Source organism: Bufo bufo, chromosome 5, assembly GCF_905171765.1.
Source record: "Bufo bufo chromosome 5, aBufBuf1.1, whole genome shotgun sequence".
Classification (NCBI taxonomy): domain Eukaryota; kingdom Metazoa; phylum Chordata; class Amphibia; order Anura; family Bufonidae; genus Bufo; species Bufo bufo.
The window spans coordinates 439,216,121-439,240,056 of record NC_053393.1 but is presented as its reverse complement, the minus strand read 5'-3'; the positions used below and the strand labels follow the sequence as shown (position 1 = coordinate 439,240,056).

The window sequence follows — 23,936 nt, the reverse complement described above, 5'->3', positions numbered from 1 at the left end:
ATGCAGACGGTTGTATTATCAGTAACGGAAGCGTTTTTGCTGAACCCTGCCGGATCCAGCAAAAACCCTAGTGTGAAAGTATCCTTAACAAAAAAATAATACATTTCTTTTAAATACCAGAGCCATGCTGTATGAGAAGCCTGGCTTCCTTACGTCACTGATCTTTGGCTTGTTCATCTTAGGTATAAGCCACATGGTTTTCATTTATGTATAAAAAACCTGAATAAATCAGCACTTTTATCCACTGGTAAAAAGAGAGTACGGTAATACTGTCTGTTGTAGAAGTAAGATAGCTGGATGGAGTCTGAAATCGTACCCTAGAATTCAGTTTAATAAGGTAGGACCCAGCTTGGACTATGCTGTTAGGAGCTTCCTAATGATCCGTGAAACACGGATGGCATCCATGTTGCATCCGTGGTTTTCACGGACCCATAGACTATAATGGGCGTGATGGATCCATGAACGGATAAAATAGGGCATGCATCCGTGCACGGAACATGGTAAAAAAACTGATGTGTGAATACACACACTAAAATGAATGGGGATGTGAGATGTCCGTGGAGAACACTGACGTGAAGATGAGACTTTATATAAGACTGGCATTGAGCATATCCTAGACCAGTGATGGCTAACCTCCGGCACTCCAGCTGTGGTAAAACTACGACTCCCAGCATGCTCCATTCATTTCTATAGAGTTCTGGGAACAGCCAAGAAAGTTTACATATTGGGAGTTGTAGTTTTACCACAGCTGGAGTGCCGGAGGTTAGCCATGACAGTCCTAGACAATACCCAGTGTCTGCTTCTGATTCTACGTGTGGATTTGGCCACAGATTACACACGCCACGGGTCCTTTCTCTTTTGGAACGGGTTAGATTGTTGCAAGTTATTACTAGATACTCCTGTAGAGGCAATATCTGGTGTTCCATGCATGTCAGAAATGAAAACATTTTGTTGCCTCGTTCTCATGAGTGATTGGGATGAATCTAAAAAATATGGGATCCAGCCTGGGATTCATCCATGCGTCCTTTGAGTACGTATGTCTTAATTTTTGGGAATGTTAGGAATTTTAGGGAGTGCTTTTTCCTGCTATTCAGTTTAATTCTGCTTCACCCAGAGTAAATCATCCTGACTCGGGATTCCTCCATACTGCATTTCTCTTGAAGTATTAGTTGCTCCTCGCTTACTTCTTAGTGATTATAAGCTGCCTTTTTTCTGAATACAATTAAGGCCTCATACACACGACCGTATGCGTTTTGTGGTCCGCATATTACAGATGTGCAAAACAAGGATTCCAGCCAAGTACATGCTGCCAGTTATTTTTCAAGCTCCTGTAGAAATGTTCTATCCTAAGAATAAGGGTCCATTCACACATCCGTGTGTGTTTTGCAGATTCGCGGATCCGCAAAACACTGACAGCGGCAATGTGCGTTCCGCATTTTGCGGACACAAAGAGAATATGCCCTTTCTTGTCCGCTATTGCGGAGAAGAATAGGACATGTTCTATTTTTTTCAGGATCGGAATTGCAGACGTGCGGCCCCATAGAAATGTATGGGTCCGCAATTCCGTTCCGCAAAATGCGGAATGGAATTACGGATGTGTGAATGGAGCCTAAGAAGGATAGGACATGGTCTATCTTTTTTTGCTGTCTGCATTTTTTTTCTCACCCCGTTGAAATGAATCGGATGCGGACTGAAAATGCAGTCGAGCACATGGGGCCTAAATGCCGGCAAAGGGACGATTAGTAGTTGGGTAGATTACTGGGTTTGCAGAGGTTGTATGCTTTGAGAAAGGACAGCTGTAATATGTGGGCTAACATTAGCCATCTGTGGCCCTGTATGTAGCACTGGACATGAATCTGAAAGGGTTTTTTCAGGACTAAACATTGACCTATACTTAGGATAGGTCATCAGTATCCAATTGGCGGGGGTCCTACTCCCAGAAAGCCCGCCGATCAGCTGTTTTCAGTGGTTGCTGTTCACCAGAACTATACAGCTCTGTCCATCGTATAGTGACCCTGCCATTGAAGCATATAGGAGCAGGGCTGCAGTAACCAGGCACGGCCACTACAAGGTGTTTGGAGCTGTGTGCTTTGTACTATAGCTCGTAAAAAAGCTGATCGGCAGAGGTGCTGGAGAGTCGATAGTAAAGACCTGGAAAACCCTTTTAAGATTCCAACCCAGTACTATATATAGGACCACAGATAATGTAACATTTTTACTTGTGACTTTGGGCTACAAAGAGGATATGAAGTAGAGAAATGTATGTAAAATATTATTATTATTTTATGCACTTATATAGCGCTACTATATTCCGCAGTGCTTTACAGACATTAGCATCCAACTGTCCCCAATGGGGCTCACAATAGAGTTTGTATGTTCTCCCCGTGTTTGCGATAGTCCCTATCAGTATGTCTTTACAGTGTGGGAGGAAACCGGAGTACCCAGAAGAAACCCACACAAACACGGGGAGAACATACAAACTCCATGCAGATGTTGTCGTTGGTGGGATTCGAACCCAGGACCCCAGTGCTAACCACTGAGCCACCGTGGTGCCCAATATCAATACAAACAGAAAATACATAGCAAGGCCTGCTTCACTTCAGTTCAGTTGTGTCCACCAGCTATTTTGGGCTGGGAGCCTGACACAACTGATGTATGTGAACTGCACTTCACTGCACAGATCCGGTGTCTATCCACTGATAGCGCCCGACATGGAAACTGAGCATGCAGCGTTATTCTGTCTGGCGCTTTTTGGAATGAGGCATCACAACCGATGTGCCAGATGTACTGTATGAGAACTATCCGATATGAGACTTTGGTATCGGTTCTGGCTTCAGTTCCTCTCCAGCATTTTCTACTTCAGGGCGGAGGGGAACTGAAACGGATCGCTGGAGTTTTGTAAAGGGGGCCTAAAGATGACGGTGCAGATCAGTCTCTGAAAAAACAGAAGTTACTCCCTGTGCATTCCGTTTCCGTATTTCCATTCCGCCAAAAAAAACAAAAAAAAAAACATTTCCTATTATTGTCCGCATTGCGGACAAGGATAGTACTGTTCTATTGGGGGCCAGCTGTTGCGTTCCGCAAAATACAGATCGCACACGTATTGCAGACCACAAAATACATACGGTTGTGTACATGAGGCCTTAGAATGGTTTCAATGACAATCAACCTAAGATATCCCCATGCTAGGAGCCCTTAGAAATGAATTTTAATTTTGGGGAACCTGACGGTAAGTGTAACAGCTCCCCTGCAGCGCCACCCCAGGGAAACCTAGTCATTACACAACGCCCATACAAATCAGTGCATTTCCTGTGTAACACAGTGCAGGCCGTCTGGAGCGGGAAATTCTTTGTGATTGCTCTCCTCTCAGGAAAAGTGCCACGAATCCTGAACAATGCCCCCCCCCCCTCCTCTATTATAGAGGACCTGTCGCCTCCCCTGAGACGTCAAATTTAGCAACTACTTGCATTGCCCATGTAATCACAGTTCTGGAGCAAATTTCCATCCACTCTAGGTTGTGCTATTTCTCTAGAAGTTTATTTCATAGGTGCCTGATCTCTGTGGATATTTGACTGCTGGTTGCTGTTGTCAGAGGTATAGGAGAGGGGATTTGTTATCCATGTGTCTCTGAGATCTTCACTTTTAGGGTATGGCCACACGCAGTTAGGGATTTTCTGCAGCGATTCTGGCTGAATTCAAATGCTGCAAAAAACACCCAAAATTGACTTTTTTTCATTTATTTTTTTGCAGGGGCATTGGAAACGCAATTTCTGACATCTGGTTATTATTCTTTTCAGGGTTGACTTTTTCATTCCTGGAGTTCCTAAAGTTGGAGGCTTTTCCATTTGTTCGAGTCCAGGACTTCTGGAAAGAGAAGGGGTTCTGGAGCTTGCTGTGAAATACAACCTGCATCCTCCTGCTTACTGGATTCATACAGAGGTAACGTGTAGTGCATCTCGCCAGTATACACACCGCCTGAAACATGGATATCCGTGCATAAAAAAGCATCTGTCAGCATGATCTACCCTATGGAACCAGGCATATTGCCTGGTAGGGTTGATCATGCTGAGTAAAATGATGTGATCTCTGTACGGTGAACTGCTATTGAGATACGGTATCTTCTCTCCTTTTTATATTTTTGCAAATTACAAGTTCAGGCACCAAGGGAAAAGCAGCATCAGCAGTAGTGCAGTGTATTGGATGGGCGATTAGAGGATCACAGGTTCAGGGATTTAAAACAAAAGCAAAAAATAAAATTAAAGTCAAGTAAAAGACACACAGCCCTTTTTTCACTTATTGGTAATGACCTGTACAATGATATGATCATATTATTTAGGCTAGTGTTAGTGTGATCCGACACGCAGCCGTTTTAGTCCAGCTGCATCTCCGGCTGTCCCCATTATAGTTAATGAGGCCGGACGGCGATCATGTGGTTTTCGGCAGTGCTAGATCTCGCACTAGTGTGAATGTACCCGTAGGGCTCGTGTACACGGCAAAGAAGGTTCCAGCAGCGTTCTAGTTTTCAATCAGATGTATTCTTTTATTGTTGTAACTAAGAAAGTAATAACAGGACGCGTTTCGGCCCGTCCAGCCTTTCTCAACTGCCGTTTTTGCAGTCCGCACATTGCGGATCCGCAAAACATGGATACCGGCCATGTGCGTTCCCCATTTTGCAGAACAGAACGTCTTTCCCCTTATAGCAGTGGTGGCGAACCTATGGCACAGGTGTCAGAGGCGGCACTCAGAGCCCTCTCTGTGGGCACCCGCACCCTGGAAAAAGTCTATGGTGTACCAGTATGCCTTTAGACTTTTCCTGCCGTTCATCAGCGCAGGGCGCACTATTAACAGCGCAGGCAGCGCACTGAATGTAGGCAGGCTATTATAGCTAAATGATAAAGTACATAGAAGATATACTATATTGGGCTGTAGTGATAAATAAGTGGGTTGTAGGGTTGCAGTTTGGGCACTTTGTCTCTAAAAGGTTCGCCATCACTGCCCTATACGGACAAGAATAGGACATGTTCTATTTTTTGCGTATGCCACAGAACGGACGGACGAGGACAGCACACGGTGTGCTGTCCGCATCTTTTGCGGCCCCCGTTTAAGTGAATGGGTCCGCATCTGACCCATACCCAAAATGGCACGAATGAAAACTACAACTTACCCTGCAAAACCTCACACAGCATGAAAAATAAAAATGTTATGAGTCTTTGAATGTGGTGACACAAGGACAATGAAAATGTGTTTTAGAAAACATAAACCTTATGGTAATTTGCTATCACTGTAATTAATCATAACGACCCTCAGAATAAAGTTATCATGTCATTTGTACCCCCTGGTAAGCACCATGAAAACGAAAAAAAAAAAAATGGCAGAATTGCTATGTTTTCACGTTGTCACCACTAAAAAATTTATTTTAAGCAATACAATACATTAGATGTACTGGTGGCGTTAAAAATGGCGAGACCTGTGAAGGGAATCGCGTTCCGGAGGCGACAGCCCTGCGCAGAGTCACGCATATATGCGTCATCTCGCGAGACGCGAGATTTCCTGTGAACGATCGGAAGGTAAGCGAGTGGATCTCCAGCCTGCCAGCGGCGATCGTTCGCTGGCAGGCTGGAGATGCGATTTTTTTAACCCCTAACAGGTATATTAGACGCTGTTTTGATAACAGCGTCTAATATACCTGCTACCTGGTCCTCTGGTGGTCCATTTTGTTTGGATCGACCACCAGAGGACACAGGTAGCTCAGTAATAAGTAGCACCAAGCACCACTACACTACACCCCCCCCCCCTGTCACTTATTAACCCCTGATCACCCCATATACACTCCCTGATCACCCCCCTGTCATTGATCACCCCCCTGTAAGGCTGCATTCAGATGTCTGTATGATTTTTACGGATCCACTGATACATGGATCGGATCCGCAAAACACATACGGACATCTGAATGGAGCCTTATAGGGGGGTGCTCAATGACAGGGGGGTGATCACCCCATATAGACTCCCTGATCACCCCCCTGTCATTGATCACCCCTTTGTAAGGCTCCATTCAGACATTTTTTTGGCCCAAGTTAGCGGAAATTATATATTTTTTTCTTACAAAGTCTCATATTCCACTAACTTGTGTCAAAAAATAAAATCTCACATGAACTCACCATACACCTCACGGAATCCAAATGCGTAAAATTTTTTAGACATTTAGATTCCAGACTTCTTCTCACGCTTTAGGGCCCCTAGAATGCCAGGGCAGTATAAATACCCCACATGTGACCCCATTTCGGAAAGAAGACACCCCAAGGTATTCCGTGAGGGGCATATTGAGTCCATGAAAGATTGAAATTTTTGTCCCAAGTTAGCGGAAAGGGAGACTTTGTGAGAAAAAATAAATAAATGTCAATTTCCGCTAACTTGTGCCAAAAAAAAATAATTCGATGAACTCGCCATGCCCCTCATTGAATACCTTGGGGTGTCTTCTTTCCAAAATGGGGTCACATGTGGGGTATTTATACTGACCTGGCATTCTAGGGGCCCTAAAGCGTGAGAAGAAGTCTGGGATCCAAATGTCTAAAAATGCCCTCATAAAAGGAATGTGGGCCTCTTTGCGCATCTAGGTTGCAAGAAAATGTCACACATCTGGTATCGCCGTACTCAGGAGAAGTTGGGCAATGTGTTTTGGGGTGTCATTTTACATATACCCATGCTGGGTGAGATAAATATCTTGGTCAAATGCCAACTTTGTATAAAAAATGGGAAAAGTTGTCTTTTGCCGAGATATTTCTCTCACCCAGCATGAGTATATGTAAAAAGACACCCCAAAACACATTGCCCAACTTCTCCTGAATACGGCGATACCACATGTGTGACACTTTTTTGCAGCCTAGGTGGGCAAAGGGGCCCACATTCCAAAGAGCACCTTTCGTATTTCACAGGTCATTTACCTACTTACCACACATTAGGGCCCCTAGAATGCCAGGGCAGTATAACTACCCCACAAGTGACCCCATTTTGGAAAGAAGACACCCCAAGGTATTCCGTGAGGGGCATTGGCGAGTTCCTAGAATTTTTTTATTTTTTGTCACAAGTTAGCGGAAAATGCTGATTTTTTTTTTTTTTTTTTTTTTTTTTTCTTACAAAGTCTCATATTCCACTAACTTGTGACAAAAAATAAAAACTTCCATGAACTCACTATGCCCATCACGAAATACCTTGGGGTGTCTTCTTTCCAAAATGGGGTCACTTGTGGGGTAGTTATACTGCCTTGGCATTCTAGGGGCCCTAATGTGTGGTAAGTAGTTTGAAATCAAAATCTGTAAAAAATGGCCTGTGAAATCCGAAAGGTGCTCTTTGGAATGTGGGCCCCTTTGCCCACCTAGGCTGCAAAAAAGTGTCACACATGTGGTATCTCCGTACTCAGGAGAAGTTGGGCAATGTGTTTTGGGGTGTCATTTTACATATACCCATGCTGGGTGAGATAAATATCTTGGTCAAATGCCAACTTTGTATAAATAAAATGGGAAAAGTTGTCTTTTGCCAAGATATTTCTCTCACCCAGCATGGGTATATGTAAAATGACACCCCAAAACACATTGCCCAACTTCTCCTGAGTATGGAGATACCACATGTGTGCACCTTTCGGATTTCACTGGCCATTTTTTACAGATTTTGATTTCAAACTACTTACCACACATTAGGGCCCCTAGAATGCCAGGGCAGTATAACTACCCCACAAGTGACCCCATTTTGGAAAGAAGACACCCCAAGGTATTCGCTGATGGGCATAGTGAGTTCATAGAAGTTTTTATTTTTTGTCACAAGTTAGTGGAATATGAGACTTTGTAAGAAAAAAAAAATAATCATCAGAGCGCCCCATGCGCATGGATGACGTGTCCAATGCGATCACATGATCCATGCGCTTGGGGTGCCCTGACGTCACTCTGGAGCGCCCCGGGAGCCGCACGGACGGTAAGTACACTGCTCCCCCGCTCCCCACTACACTTTACCATGGCTGCCAGGACTTTAGCGTCCCAGCAGCCATGGTAACCATTCAGAAAAAGCTAAATGTCGGCTCCGGCAATGCGCCGAAACGACGTTTAGCTTAAGGCCGGATCCGGATCAATGCCTTTCAATGGGCATTAATTCCGGATCCGGCCTTGCAGCGAGTGTTTCGGATTTTTGGCCGGAGCAAAAAGCGCAGCATGCTGCGGTATTTTCTCCGGCCAAAAAAACGTTCCGTTCCGGAACTGAAGACATCCTGATGCATCCTGAACGGATTTCACTCCATTCAGAATGCATTGGGATAATCCTGATCAGGATTTTTCCGGCTTAGAGCCCCGACGACGGAACTCTATGCCGGAAGACAAGAACGCAGGTGTGAAAGAGCCCTTAGCTAGGGGGGCTGAGGTGGTTAAAGGGAACCTGTCATCAACTTTATGCTGACCTCACTGAGGGCCACATAAAGTAGTGACAGAAATGCTGATGTCAGCGGTGTGTCACTCATGAGCTAAAAGTAAGTGGTTGCTGAGAACCAGGATCATAATCATTGCAGCCCAGGCCTGGAAAAGAGTCAGATCTACCTGAGAAGAGTCCTGGTTATACATAATCTCCTGCTCTCTCGCCCATCTGTCGATGATTGGCAGTTCTCTCCTAGAGAGAAAGGGAGAAAACTAGGTAGAAGACGGTCAGTCATCAGCAGGTGGGCAGGAGAGCAGGAATTCATGAATAACCAGGACTCTTCTCAGGTGGCCGGACTCTTTTCAGGGCCCAGTCTGCAATGATTGTGATGCTGGTTCTCAGCAACCACTTACTTTTAACTAATAAATTACATCAACTCACCTGTCTCTACTTTATGCTGCCGTTTATGATGACAGGTTCCCTTTAACTGCTCCCTGCCATTTGATTTTGACATTGATGGTCCTGGGCTGTCTACACTGCACTTCTGGTTCTGACACGTAAACTTCCTGTGCAGTGAAGATAGCCGTGGACCCATGAAGCCAAAACCAAATGTAAGTATACTGTCCTCCACAGGTCCCACTGGGTTGGAGGGAATAAAAAAAAAAAAATGTAAATGTGGACAACCCCTTAAAGTACCAAACCACACTGTGGCTTTAAGAGGTTAAGCTACTTTAGCTGCATTGTAGTCAGTTTCCACACTGGAGTCACCAGTCATTGGCGTCTTACTGGAGCAGAACACACTATAGAGTATAAGTTACTGGCAATCATTACCAGTATAATTTCTGGCTGAGTGCATAATTTATTATCTCGTCAGATTTATTGGGTCTTTGGTATTAGAACTGAATCTAGCATTTGCTGAAAAATGCAATGGCTTGACGTAAATGCTAAGAACTCCTCCATTTTCTGGAAGTCTAGAATTCTTGTGGCTTAAAAGCTTTCTAATATCTCTCATTTTCTGCCTAGTGTTTTGTCGTGGGGTTATTTTGAACTGTATCCGATCACGAGCTGCAGCCGCTGCTTTTATATGGAATACATAAGATTTTATAATAATGATGCTATAAATCTGACAGGTTTTGTGCTTCTGTGAAGACATTTACCCAATCGAAAAAAAAGATAAACATTATGGAAATGTTGCTTGACAAGAACTTATGTTTTAAAGGGAGTCTTTCACCTAAAATAGAATATAAAACATGCTGCGATTTTCACACAACGCACAAGTGATGAGTGAAAATCACCGCTCAACTGAACAGCCCCATAGAAATGAATGGGTCCGGATTCAATGCGGGTGCAATGCGTTCACCTCACACGTTGCCCCCGTGCAGAATTCTCGCCCGTGTGAAAGGGGCCTTATTAGCACATAAAGTAAAACATGTCAGATTTGGAAAATGTGGCCTGGTCCTTATGGTGAAAACTGGCTTGGTCTTGAACTTTGTGAAGCTTACATAATACAAACCACTCATAAATGACCCAACTTTAGAAACTACACACAAGTTATTCAAATATGATTTTACAAACTTTGTTAACCATTTAGGTGCTCCACAAGAATTAAAGGAAAATAGAAGAGAAATTCCAAAATGTCACCTATTTTTTGCAGATTTTCAATTTTTTCCTTCTCTACTCAGAAGGGAAGGACTGGAGTAACATATGGATTTTGGAGGGCATATTTTTGCTGGGACAATTTTAAGATGCCATGTCTCAGAAGACCCCTTTATGCACCCCTACAGTAGAAACTCCCAAATATTGATCCTATTTTGGAAACTACAGCATAAGGTGGCATTTTTATTAGTACTATTTTGGGGTACATATGATTTTTGATCCCTTGATATTACACTTTTTGTGAGGCAAGGTAACCAAAAAAAATGGCTGTTCTGGCACCTTTTTTTTTTTTGCATTCACCTGACAGGATAGATCATGTGTTATTTTTAAAGAGCAGGCTGTTATGGAAGTGACGATACCAAATATGTATTTTTTTATTATTATTTTTTTTCAGTTTTACATCATAAAGCATTTTTGAAAGAAAAATCATGTTTTTGTGTCTCCATTTTCTGAGCGCTATATACAGTGTGTGTGTGTCTGTATATACAGTACAGACCAAAAGTTTGGAAACACCTTCTCATTCAAAGAGTTTTGAAGAGCTTCAAGAGGTAGTCCCCTGAAATGGTCTTCCATCTTGAAGGAGTTCCCAGAGATGCTTAGCACTTGTTGGCCCTTTTGCCTTCACTCTGCGGTCCAGCTCACCCCAAACCATCTCGATTGGGTTCAGGCCTGGTGACTGTAGGCCAGGTCATCTGGCGCAGCACCCCATCACTCTCCTTCATGGTCAAATAGCCCTTACTTTCAAAGTTTTCCCAATTTTTCGGCTGACTGACTGACCTTAATTTCTTAAAGTAATGATGGCCACTCGTTTTTCTTTACTTAGCTGCTTTTTTCTTGCCATAATACAAATTCTAACAGTCTATTCAGTAGGACTATCAGCTGTGTATCCACCTGACTTCTCCTCAACGCCACTGATGGTCCCAACCCCATTTATAAGGCAAGAAATCCCACTTATTAAACCTGACAGGGCACACCTGTGAAGTGAAAACCATTTCAGGGGACTACCTCTTGAAGCTCATCAAGAGAATGCCAAGAGTGTGCAAAGCAGTAATCAAAGCAAAAGGTGGCTACTTTGAAGAACCTAGAATATGACATATTTTCAGTTGTTTCACACTTGTTTGTTATGTATATAATTCCACATGTGTTAATTCATAGTTTTGATGCCTTCATAGTCATGAAAATAAAGAAAACTCTTTGAATGAGAAGGTGTGTCCAAACTTTTGGTCTGTACTGTATGTGTATATGTGTGTGTGTGTGTGTGTGTGTGTGTGTGTGTGTGTGTATATATATATATATATATATATATAAAAAATTGCTGATCTTGTGTAGGGGCTTGTTTTTTTTTCCATTTTTGAATACATATTATTTTTTTATCGTTCAAATATTACACTTTTTGAGGCAAGGTGACCAAAAAAATAAATTTTTTATCAATGCTTTTTATTGTGTAAAACTGAAATAAAACTTGACATATTCGATATCGCCCGTCCATAACGAGTGTCTCTATAAAAGTGTTACCTGACCAATCCCCTCAGATGAGTGCCGTAAAAGAAAAGAAGAACTATGGCATTTTCTAAAAGCCATATTTTTTTTCCAGATTTTTTTTTTTTTTGGAAGAGTTGACATTTTTTTTGGTACCATTTTTGGGTACATAAGATTTTTTTGTTTGTTCAATGTTACATTTTTTTGGGGCAAGGTGACCAAAAAAGTTATGTGATATTTTTATAGAGTCGGTCGTTACGGAGCAGGAGAGGGAAGGTGAAAAGAGCAGCACCCATAAGAGTGGGGCAATGGCGGGCACGGGCCACTAATATAGCAAGAATGTGGTATAGATGGAGATAAACATACTGTAATATACTAACAGGTCCACTTGCAACTGTTTTTTGAGGCGATATATCTCCACTATGTTATCTTGTTCTTTACCAGCACAGGAAATGGCTTTTGCAGAAGAGAGACCTCCGCATTCTTCTGTGTACTGTCCTGTCCTCACATCCTATATGCACAGGTCGGTAGAGGTCAGCTGTAGACATAAGAGTCAAGCACCTCATACGTTTCTAGTTAAGTTTACTGATGGAAAAGTTGTTTCAAGGGGACTAACACCTGGACTGTGGCATCCCGGAGGGGGATCCATGGCAAAACTCCCATGGAAAATTACGTAGTTGACGCAGAGTCGGGTTTTAATCCATAAAGGGCATAAATCACCTAGCTTTTCTAAATTGTTTGGAATAATGTGCTTTAAAACATCAGGTATGATGTTGTATCGATCAGGTAGTGTAAGAGTTACGCCCGCTTCACAGTGACAGACCAAACTCCCCGTTTAACGCACCGCAAACTCCCCATTTGCACAACCGCAAACTCCCCATTTGCACAAGGTTGGATACCCAGCTAGCCATGTCCCGTTCCTTGTCCTCACTGACGTCATTGAAGGTATCTTCCTCCACCCAGCCACGTACAACACCAAGGGTCCCCGAAAGGGGACAACAAGCCCCCTGGGACGCCTGCTGTGGTTGGTCTTTCACCTCCTCAAAGCCACCTTCCTCCTCTGACTCCTCTTCTTCAGACTCACCTCTCTGCGTTGCCGCAGGTCCAGCAATCGACGAAGATGACAAGGCTGCTTCTGGTGGTGATGGTGACCACAACTCTTCCTCTTCATGCTCATCTACGGCCTGATCCAGCACTCTTCACAGGGCACGCTACAGAAAAAACGCATATGGGATGAGGTCAATGATGTTGCCTTGGGTTTGACTGACCAGGTTTGTCACCTCCGCAAAAGGACGCATGAGCCTACAGCCATTGTGCATGAGCGTTCAGTAACGCGGCCAAAAAATACCCAGCAACGCAGAGGCTGTCCTCTTTTTTTTTTTTTTTTCTTTATTAAAAAAAAAATCTGTTCTTACCAGTTTAATCTCTGTTTTGTCCCCCATCAGGGGCCGGTGTATGGAATATATTTTAGGAACCGGGAGATGGAAAAAGATGCTTGGTCGGTCCTCTTACTTCCAATTTGGGGCACTGCGCTTGCGCCGTGCAATGTACTGTGCTACCAGATATGAGTGGTATGTTAAGTAGTACTATTCCTATCAGTTTAATCCCTGTTACGTCCCCTATCAGGGGCCGATGTATGGAATAGATTTTAGGAACCGGGAGATGGAAAAAGATGCTTGGTTGGTCCTCTTGCTTCCAATTTGGGGCACTGCTCGTGGGCCGTGCAATGTACTGGGCTACCCGATATGAGTGGTATGTTAAAGAGGACCTTTCACTACTCTACAAACTAAAAACAAACTATATCAGTGGGCAGAGCGGCGCCCAGGGGTCCCTCTGCACTTACTAGTATGCCTGGGCGCCGCTCCGTTCGCCCGGTATAGGCTCCGGTGTCTGCGCTCCCTCTGTTGTACTGGAGTGATTTCTTGTATGAGGCGTGTCCCTTGCTGCAGCGCTGGCCAATCGCAGCGCACAGCTCATAGCCTGGCTAGTACAACAGAGGGAGCGCAGACACATACGCATAGAGGAATAAAAATTTGTCATGAGTGTGTCAACTATTGACAACTCTTTGCGGTTGTCTAAACTCTATTCCATACACGTCCCCTGATAGGGGACGTAACAGGGATTAAACTGATAGGAATAGTAGTACTTAAAGAGGACCTTTCACTAGTGTACAAACTAAAAACTAACTATATCAGTGGGCAGAGCGGCGCCCAGGGGTCCCCCTGCACTTACTAGTATGCCTGGGCGCCGCTCCGTTCGCCCGGTATAGGCTCCGGTGTCTGCGCTCCCTCTGTTGTACTAGCCAGGCTATGAGCTGTGCGCTGCGATTGGCCAGCGCTGCAGCAAGGGACACGCCTCATACAAGAAATCACTCCAGTACAACAGAGGGAGCGCAGACCCCGGAGCCTATACCGGGCGAACGGAGCGGCGCCCAGGCATACTAGTAAGTGCAGGGGGACCCCTGGGCGCCGCTCTGCCCACTGATATAGTTAGTTTTTAGTTTGTACACTAGTGAAAGGTCCTCTTTAAGTACTACTATTCCTATCAGTTTAATCCCTGTTACGTCCCCTATCGGGGGACGTGTATGGAATAGAGTTTAGACAACCGCAAAGAGTTGTCAATAGTTGACACACTCATGACAAATTTTTATTCCTCTATGCGTCAATCTTGGTGTAGTGATGACTGTGCTCGTGCGCACGTTTGGGAGATTGCAGTCGATGGGGGTTTTTCAAAGCCTATGGTCGTGCTGAGGTAGTTCAGTGACCGTTAAGTGACCCAGAAAACCAATGATTCTGCAGTGTGGGCCCATTGTTGGCCTAGTAGGCTTTAATGATCACCTTAGATGATCACAAAGAAAATTAATGTTTTTTCTATGCAAAATTATCCAGCCGATCACTTTTGGTCTGTTCACAATGAAGCAACGACCTTATCTCATCTGGGGTGTGCCAACATTGCCATTGCCAACACACTCATAGAGGTGATCGCTTCATTGTGATACGCAAGCCCCTTCACCATAACAAGGTAACGATCACGAAGGGGAATTGACACATGTATGTGCCTTTTTTTTTTTTTTTGCAGCACCAGAGGCCAGAAAAATTAGGCATGTACACATGCCTGAAAAATCAGGTATTGTTGCAGCTGCTAAATTGATGTTTTCCAGGCAGAAAGTGCACTAAAACATTGCGGCTTGAACCCTAGTTGGTGCAGAAATTAAATACAGCAGCGTGTGGACCATTTTATAGCCCAAGGCATCTCATCAGGCCTTTTTTAGTCAAATGCATCCCCCACTGTTAGTCCCTTCGGGATCCATGCCTCATTCATCTTAATAAAGGTGAGGTAATCTAGACTTTTTTGACCTAGGCGACTTCTCTTCTCAGTGACAATACCTCCTGCTGCGCTGAAGGTCCTTTCTGACAGGACACTTGAAGTGGGGCAGGCCAGAAGTTCTATTGCAAATTGGGATAGCTCAGGCCACAGGTCAAGCCTGTACACCCAGTAGTCAAGGGGTTCATCGCTCCTCAGAGTGTCTATCTGCAGTTAAGGCGAGGTAGTCTGCTACCTGTCGGTCAAGTCGTTCTCTGAGGGTGGACCCCAAAGGGCCGTGGCGATGCGTAGGACTTAAAAAGCTCTGCATGTCCTCCATCAACAACACGTCTGTAAAGCGTCCTGTCCTTGCCGTCATGGTAGGAGGAGGATTACTTTCACCTCTTCCCCTGTTAGATTCCCGTTGTGCTGTGACATCACTCTTATACACTGTGTAAAGCATACTTTTTAACTTGTTTTGGAACTGCTGCATCCTTTCCGACTTCCGGTAATTCGGTAACATTTCAGGCACTTTCTGCTTATACCGGGGGTTTAGTAGCGTGGCCACCCAGTACAGGTCGTTCTCCTCCAGCCTTTTTATACGAGGGTCCCTCAACAGGCATGACAGCATGAAAGACCCCATTTGCACATGGTTGGATGCCGAGCTACTCATGTCCCGTTCCTCGTCCTCACTGATCTCATTGAAGGTCTGTTCTTCCCCCCAGCCACGTACAACACCACGGGTACCAGATAGGTGACAACGAGCACCCTGGGATGCCTGCTGTGGTTGGTCTTCCTCCTCAAAGCCACATTCCTCCTCTGACTGCTCTTCCTCCGACTCCTCTTCCAACGTTGCCGCAGGTCCAGCAAGCGATGCTGATAAGGCTGTTTCTGGTGGTGATGGTGACCACAACTCTTCCTCTTCCTCTTCACGCTCATCTACGGCCTGATCCAGCACTCTTCGCAGGGCACGCTCCAGGAAGAAAACAAATGGGATGATGTCGCTGATGGTGCCTTCAGTGCGACTGACTAGGTTTGTCACCTCTTCAAAAGGACGCATGTGCCTTCAGGCATTGCGCATGAGCGTCTAGTAACGTGGCAAAAAAATACCCAGCTCCGCAGAGGCTGTCCAAGCACCCCGGTCATACAAATACTCGTTGACGGCTTTTTCTTGTTGGAGCAGGCGGTCGAACATTAGGAGTGTTGAATTCCAACGTGTCGGGCTGTCACAAATCAAGTGCCTCACTGGCATGTTTCGCCGCTGAATATCTGAAAAGTGCGCCATGGCTGTGTAGGAACGCCTGAAATGGCCACACACCTGGCCTGCTTGAGGACGTCCTGTAAGCCTGGGTACTTATGCACAAAGCGTTGTACGATCAGATTCAACACATGTGCCATGCACGGCACATGTGTCAACTTGCCCAAATTCAATGCCCCAAACAAATTGCTTCCGTTGTCACACACCACTTTGCCGATCTCCAGTTGGTGAGGAGTCAGCCACTGATCCACCTGTGCGTTCAGGGCGGACAGGAGTGCTGGTCCGGTGTGATTCTCTGCTTTCAGGCAAGTCAACCCCAAGACGGCGTGACACTGTCGTATCCGGGATGTGGAATAGCCCCTGGGGGGGTGCAGTTGATGTGGAGCAAGACGCAGCAGCAAAAGAGGACTCAGCCGAGGAGGTTGGCGAATAGGATGGAGTAGAGGAGGTGGCAGCAGGCCTGCCTGCAAGTCGTGGCGGTGTCACCAACTCCTCTGCAGAGCCACGCATTCCATGCTTGGCAGCTGTCAGCAGGTTTACCCAATGCGCAGTGTACGTGATATACCTGCCCTGACCGTGCTTTGCAGACCAGGTATCCGTGGTCAGATGGACCCTTGCCCCAACACTGTGTGCCAGACATGCCATGACTTCCTTTTCCACAATAGAGTACAGGTAGGGGATTGCCTTTTGTGAAAAAAAAATTCGGCCGGGTACCTTCCACTGCGGTGTCCCAATAGCTACAAATTTTTTGAAGGCCTCAGACTCCACCAGCTTGTATGGTAAAAGCTGGCAGGCTAAGAGTTCCGACAAGCCAGCTGTCAGACGCCGGGCAAGGGGGTGACTCTGTGACATTGGCTTCTTACGCTCAAACATTTCCTTGACAGACACCTGACTGTGGGCAGATGAGCAGGAACTGCTGAAGGTGAGAGGCGGAGTGGCGGATGGTTGAGAGGGGGCAAGGAGGACAGCAGTGGTTGACAAGGCTGAAGATGCTAGACCAGGAGGAGGATGGTGGCTTTGAGTTTGTGTGCTGCTTGTACTCATCATGTGTTGATCCCATAGGCGTTTGTGATGTGAGATCATGTGCCTTCGCAAAGCAGTTGTACCTAGGTGGGTGGGTAGGTGTTGGACTTCCCACGACTCAGTTTCTTTTGGGACAGGCTGCAAATGGCATCGCTGTTATCAGAGGCAGACACACAAAACAAAAATGCCACATGCTGAGCTTTGCAATGACGGCATTCTGGGGGTGGCAACAGCATGCGTTGATTGGCGTGCTGTCTGGCTGACCCCGGGTGCCGATACATGCTGTCTTACTGTGCCACTAGCTCCTTGCGACGACCTCCCCCTGCTTCCAACTCGTCTTCTCCTCCTCTCTGTCTCCCCATCTGAACTTTCCCCCTGTTCTTCTTCTCTTCGAGCGGGCACCCACGTGACATCCACGGACACATCGTCATCATCAACCGCTTCACTTTTATCTGACAACTCAGCAAAGGAAGCAGCAGCAGGTACAACATCATCATCATCACACCGTACATCCATGTGTGTAATGCTGCCTGACTGAGACATATCCCTGTTATCTACATCCTCTGGCAATAATGGTTGCGCATCACTCATTTCTTCCAACTGATGTGTAAATAACTCCTCTGACAGATCAAGTGAAGCAGCTGTGGTGCTAGTGTTGGTGGTGGCGGCAGGCGGGTGAGTGGTAACTTGACAGGTGTCCGAAGCTGAGCTGGAGGAGGATGGTGCGTCAAGGTTCCAAGCGGAAGCTGTAGAAGATTGGGTGTCCTGTGTTAGCCAGTCAACTATGTCCTCAGAACTTTTCGAGTTCAGGGTACGTGGCCTCTGAACACTGGGCATTATTCTAGGGCCAAAGGAAATCACAGCACCACAACTGCCCCTGCGGGGTGGCCTGCCTCTGCCTGTCATTTATTTTTCAATTAGTTGTACTATGCGTGCAAGCTACTGTGGCACCAGATATGTGGTGGCACTGGGCACTGGCAGTAGTGGGCACAGTACACGCTGTGGGTCTGACACACACGCTGGCAGGCAACTGCAATTAGATTACAGACAGAAAAAAAAAAGCAGACTGATGTACTAGCCCTAAAAAGGGCTTTTTGGGGTGCGGTCAGGACGCTGTCCTTACAGCAGATCAGATGAGTCTTTGAGGACTGGAGTGGACACAGAACACTGGCCTAGCTAACGATTTCCCTATTAATTCAGCAGCAGCTGCACTGTCCCTGCTGTCACTAACACTGCAGCTTCCGAATGAATCTAAGATGGATGCTGTCTTTGCTTTTTGATAGGAGGTGGGAGGGAGGGTCTGCTGCTGATTGGCTGGAATGTGTCTGCTGACTGTGAGGTACAGGGTCAAAGTTTGCTCAATGATGACGTATAGGGGGCGGACCGAACATCGCATATGTTCGCCCGCCACGGCGAACGCGAACAAGCGATGTTCGCCGGCGAATAGTTCGGGACATCTCTAATGCAGACCCATTCATTTTTATGGGGCCACAAAAAATCCTGACGGCACAAAAGATGTCATCCTTGTGCTGTCCGCATCCGTGCTGCCGTTTGTCCGTCCTATTCTTTTTGCAGACAAGAATAGACATATTTACAATAGGCACACGACCGATATCCATGTTTTATGGATCCAAGGTGGGAAAAACCGATACGGTCATGTGCGTGAGGCCTTAAGGTATGGTTGTGGATTTCACTGTGAATACACAGGATTTTTCCGACGTCTATTTTTACCATGTCCATATACCCTTACTGTCACAATTGGATTTTTGTGGGAGTAGTATTTTTCAGGGCCACTGTTTTGGGGGTACCTATGACTTATTGATATAACTTTCTTTAACTCTTTATTGGGGAAATGGAAAACAGCTATTTCCCAATTTTCTTTTGCTTTTAAATGTTCACTGTGCAGTGTAGGTCATAGCTTTGTTCTCTAGGTCAGGATGATTATTGCCATGTCAATTAGTTGATACCGATAATTAAATAATATATTTTTTTGTTTTACAACTTTTGCACCTTCGATACACCATGTAAAAAGAAAATAATTAGTTTTTGTATCGAACCCGCCATTGTCAGTGGGTTTGGTTGACAGTGCACAAGTGTTTATTTGGGCCAGGAAATGTTTCACCAAAAATGTTTTGTACCAGTTAAGCCAGATAGTAACATCTATTTCCCAAACATGATTTTGGGGCCAGCCATCTTGAATGAGCTGTTCTTCACAGCATTTACAAAGCATTAAGAAAATTGCTTCACAGCAGCCCTGTGGACCATAGGTACAATGATCAGAAGATGACTTCATTGACTGCTATGGGAGAGTTTTCTAGACATGCTCAGTGATCTGTGCAGAGGTCATTGTACAAGGAAAGAATAGATGAGCTCTGACAATCACCTATTGTGAATGGTGGCTCCTGTCTTATCCGTACACAGAGGTGATATCATTACAGGCAGGAATAGAATCAAAGATAAGCAGGTGTGAGGAATGTGGAATTATGATTTAATGCCAGCCATGATCTATCTAATTCCAGCCATTTGCTGTGAGATAGCAGAGGGAGTGAACTCCGCAAGGCCAACTCGTCCTACAGGGAAAAAAAACTGTAGGGGGTCTCAGCTATTACCCAGATCACTCAAATCCATCAGACCTCATGGAACCGGGTTCATAAGGAATTATGAATTTCCTGTCCATCACAGGCATGAACCAATTATATATCTTGGACCCTGGGGCCAAAACGGACATGCCCCTGGTTGTAGTTTGGGGGGGTCGGGTGCCAGGAAGGGGAGATACAGAGATCTCCGAGCAGGAGCCTAATAACGGCGCCATGTTTGGTCTCCACCTGTAGCCGGAACCCAGGCGGACCCGTTGGTCGCAGAACCATCTCCCTGTGACCTTCCGGTCTGGAGCTATGGGCCATAATAAATGTCCAGAGGGAGGGGCGTGACCGACTACAGGTGAAAAGGCCCATGCAGGTCAGAGGCCAGGGTCTTTTTCTGAAGGGGGTCACATCGATTAATATGTTTGGAGGGACCGGGGACAAACTGCTGACATCACTGCCCCCATGTGACTACAGCCAAGCATTACAGCACCCCAGAACTCATTGTAACCCATAGAACTACTCATCCATCTGGTAACTGACCCTTGCTCTGATACCACCTGTATTTTCACAGGATTTTATGTTTTTTGTTTAAATACAGTGACATGGAAAATTAAAAATAACATCATCCAAAAGTTTTAAAAAATATGTTAAACATAAAAATGTGATTTAAACAATAGGTTATTTTCTGATGACATATTCCCTTGAACATTGGTTACCACAGAGATCAACTGTAATCTACAACGGGAATCTGTGTTCTATTCTCCTGCAGCGTCACCATAGGAGAAATGAAGTATTACACGGTTCATATGCAAAGGAGTATGCCTTCCTTTTATTTCATGGACGTGCTGGATCCTACAGAGAGAGAGAGAGGGGGGTGCATTTTTAGCTCATTGATGGAGGTTTTCGAATGAGGTGCACCTCTCAGTAGGGCTGAAACAATTACTCGAATTAATCGATTTACTCGACACAAAAAAATCCTCGATGCAAATTTTTTGCATCGATGATTCGTTTGTGCCATGTGACCACGGAGTCATGAAGAGCTTGCTATTACTCACGCTCCGTGGTCACCCGCCTGCCCGCCCATCGCTGCACTGGATCCTGACATACACACATCTTCAGGACGTAGTGCACGTAAGCACGCACTATGCCCTGATGCTGTGTGATGTTAGGTCCCAGTGGAGCGCGTGAAGAAAAGGATGGAAGATCTCTGGAGTGTCGGCTTCACCCCTACAGGAAAGGTTTTAGTTTTAGTTCATTGGCGCTGCAGCTGGGCACTGATGGCTAGGAGGGGGAGTGGGGGAGCTGGTGGCATTGGGGGTGGAGCTGGTGGCATTGGGGGTGGAGCTGGTGGCATTGGGGGGGGAGCTGCTGGCATTGGGGGGGGGGGAGCTGGTGGCAGGGGGGGGGGGAGCTGGTGGCATTGGGGGGGGGAGCTGGTGGCACTGCTGGAGGAACTAATTGCATTGGAGGGGGAACTAGGGGGGAGCAACTGATGGCACTGGGTGGAGGGGGCTGATGAGTTTTTGTAGAAAACATTATTTTAATTAGTTTTTTTCTTATTGGAGTACTCGATTAATCATTGGATTAATTGGTAGAATACTTAATTACTAAAATAATCGAGGTAGGCTCTCGGTTTGCCCTAATCTGGTATTTAAAAATGGATTTCTTATACCTCATAATACTCAATTATAGGTTATATAACAGTGTATTCAGAAATGGCCGACCCTTCTAGAATCCATTAGGTGCACTGCAGTAACGGTACAATTTTCCTGTTGAAATACCATTAGCAGCCTGTACTTGAAGGTTCATGTCATCATAGGTGTGCCCTGTCGGTGCAGACTTTTTGGTATGAAGAAGCACAGAGGAGGCAGGAGCAGCTTCTGAGCTTAAGCTTTGTTAAAACCTTTTATATAGCATCTTATAGATTCTTTACTAGATCTGATTAGACAAGGGGTATGGATTCTGTTCATCTAAAAGGTAGATAGACTATAAGTATTCATTCAGTGCTCCGATTCTGACCGTGTTCTCTTTCCGTGCAGAGCTTTTAGATATTTTTGTTCAGATCAAATCATTCTTTTATGTATGATATTTGGCTCCTTCCACGAGACATTCAGTAATGCATATTAATAAACACCCTTGTTTTGTATGGTGGAGCAGGCAAACCGCGCAGTAGCAAAGCTCAGAATAGCATGGAACCAGCACGGCCATGCCAATGAGCTGCTTTGCCAAGTGTTTACTGCTGCCATGCCAGTTTGTCACATACAGGGTACAGATTGTGTATCCCTGGAATTGATCTCGTATTTTGCATCTGAAGCAGTGATCAGTAGAAAAAAAGAAACTGGGAAAATAATTATTAGTCGTTGAAGACTGTCAACTACTTATGCCACGCTTATTTCTCTGTGCCCGCATAGGTGTTTATTCATTGTGCATTCACTTAAAACACTATTGGGGATGTCTTTTTTTCTGATGGCTTTTATTGATCAGATCAGTGCACACATTGAGCACACGTGTCCCTTTGTTATTTACTGGTGTGCATGCACAAAACATTATATTTTTACCTTTTATTGTATATACAGGTGAAACTTGAAAAATTAGAATATTGTGCAAAGTCCATTTATTTCAGTATTGCTTTGCATGTAATGAGTCTATCTTATATATTAGCTTCACCTTTTAAGTTGCGAGATATTTCAAGCCTTTATTTGTTATAATTTGGATGATTATGGCTTCCACCTTATGAAACCCCAAAGTCACAATCTCAGGTACCCTCGGGGGGTATGGATTAATTAGCTGATTAGAGTGGGACACTTTGAGCCTAAAATATTGAAGCTTTTCACAATATTCTAATTTTAAGTTGCATTACTGAAATAAATGTACTTTTGCACGATATTCTAATTTTTCACCTGTATAATGTTGTTCTGTACATTTTGGTTAGTTTTTGTGTGTTCTAAGTATTATGTTTGCTTTGCTCACTGTGTTTTCATTATTTTGCCCTTTTTTTTTTCTCTATATGACAGTGTTCTCTGGGCTCAGAAGTAGCTCTACGAGTGGGGGGAGAGTTCTTCTTTGATCCTCAAGCCTCTGACTCTCCTGTGAATCTGGTCCTAATAGCTGGTGGAGTAGGAATCAATCCCTTGTTTTCAATACTCTTACATGTTGCTGACCTTCACAAGGCCCTAGAGACGACGGGCAAAGGCTTCCAGATGGGGACTGTCAAGCTCTATTATTGTGCCAAGAACACCAGCGAGTTACTATTCAAGGTAATTTCTATTGATAAACTTCCTAGCACATTTTGTAGTCGATAATGAAGAAAAAAGAAAGAAAGCAAAAGCGGTGAGAGTTTCCTGAGAGATTTTTTTGCAATGATGAGTAAGTGTAATAACTACATATCAAAGTGATGACTCTCTGTCAAATCAAAGAGGTTATAACTATAACGGATTTTATAGTTTTATATTATTGAAGGGGTTTCTGGGAGTTCAGTATTGATGATCTATCCTCAGGATAGGTCATCAATAACTGATTGGTCTAACTCCTTACTCCCCAACTGTTCAGCTGTTTGAGGAGACCACAGTGAGTGCTGCATCCTCCTCAAAGCTGACCAAGCACAGCGCCATACATTGTATAGTGGCTCTACATGGTATTACAGCCCAGTCCCATTCATTCAAATAGGACTGAGCTGCACATAGGACATGTGACCGATGTCGCTGGCCTAGGATGAGACCTCATCGCTCACATGACAAGTAATCAAAATTAATGAGCAAAGAATGAGCCAAGAGGAGTGAGGTCCCTGCCCATAAGAGCTTCCAATCGAAGTGAAATAGTTGGAGTGACACAATAGATACATGATGTTATTACACTAAGGGAACCCATCACTAGCTAGTAAATTGATCCAGCACAACTAGATACAGTGGAGGAGATTTATCAAGACCGGCTCTTTCTGCCTCGTCATAAATTAGTAACATCCTCTGGCAGTCCGTTCGCCTGGGCCGCCATAGATTTCTGGCTATATTTGCACCAGTAAATGAAGATAAATTTGTCACCGTGGCTGACCATGCCCCTTTCCTGCACTTGCCACGCTCCCTTTTGGAAAAGCCACTGGTGACTATTTTTTTAAAAAGACGCAAAAGCACGCTTTTGAGACTTTTTTACGCCACTTTTCTGGTGCAGGGAGATGATTATAAATCTCTTCCCCCCCCTCCCAAGAGATGTGACATGACGGCTAGTTAGTTGAAGACAGGATG

General features: G+C 44.9%; 1 protein-coding gene across 2 annotated transcripts in view; it reads left to right on the top strand.

Annotated features, from left to right (window-relative positions):
* OXNAD1 (oxidoreductase NAD binding domain containing 1) overlaps nucleotides 1–23,936 on the top strand; it is a 96,120-nt gene that overhangs the window by 32,432 nt on the left and 39,752 nt on the right. For both annotated transcript variants that reach the window (XM_040432316.1, XM_040432315.1), the window contains exons 6-7: nucleotides 3,798–3,939; nucleotides 22,713–22,955. In XM_040432316.1, the coding sequence (XP_040288250.1) occupies nucleotides 3,798–3,939; nucleotides 22,713–22,955 (385 nt within the window). The remainder of the gene's footprint in view (nucleotides 1–3,797; nucleotides 3,940–22,712; nucleotides 22,956–23,936) is intronic.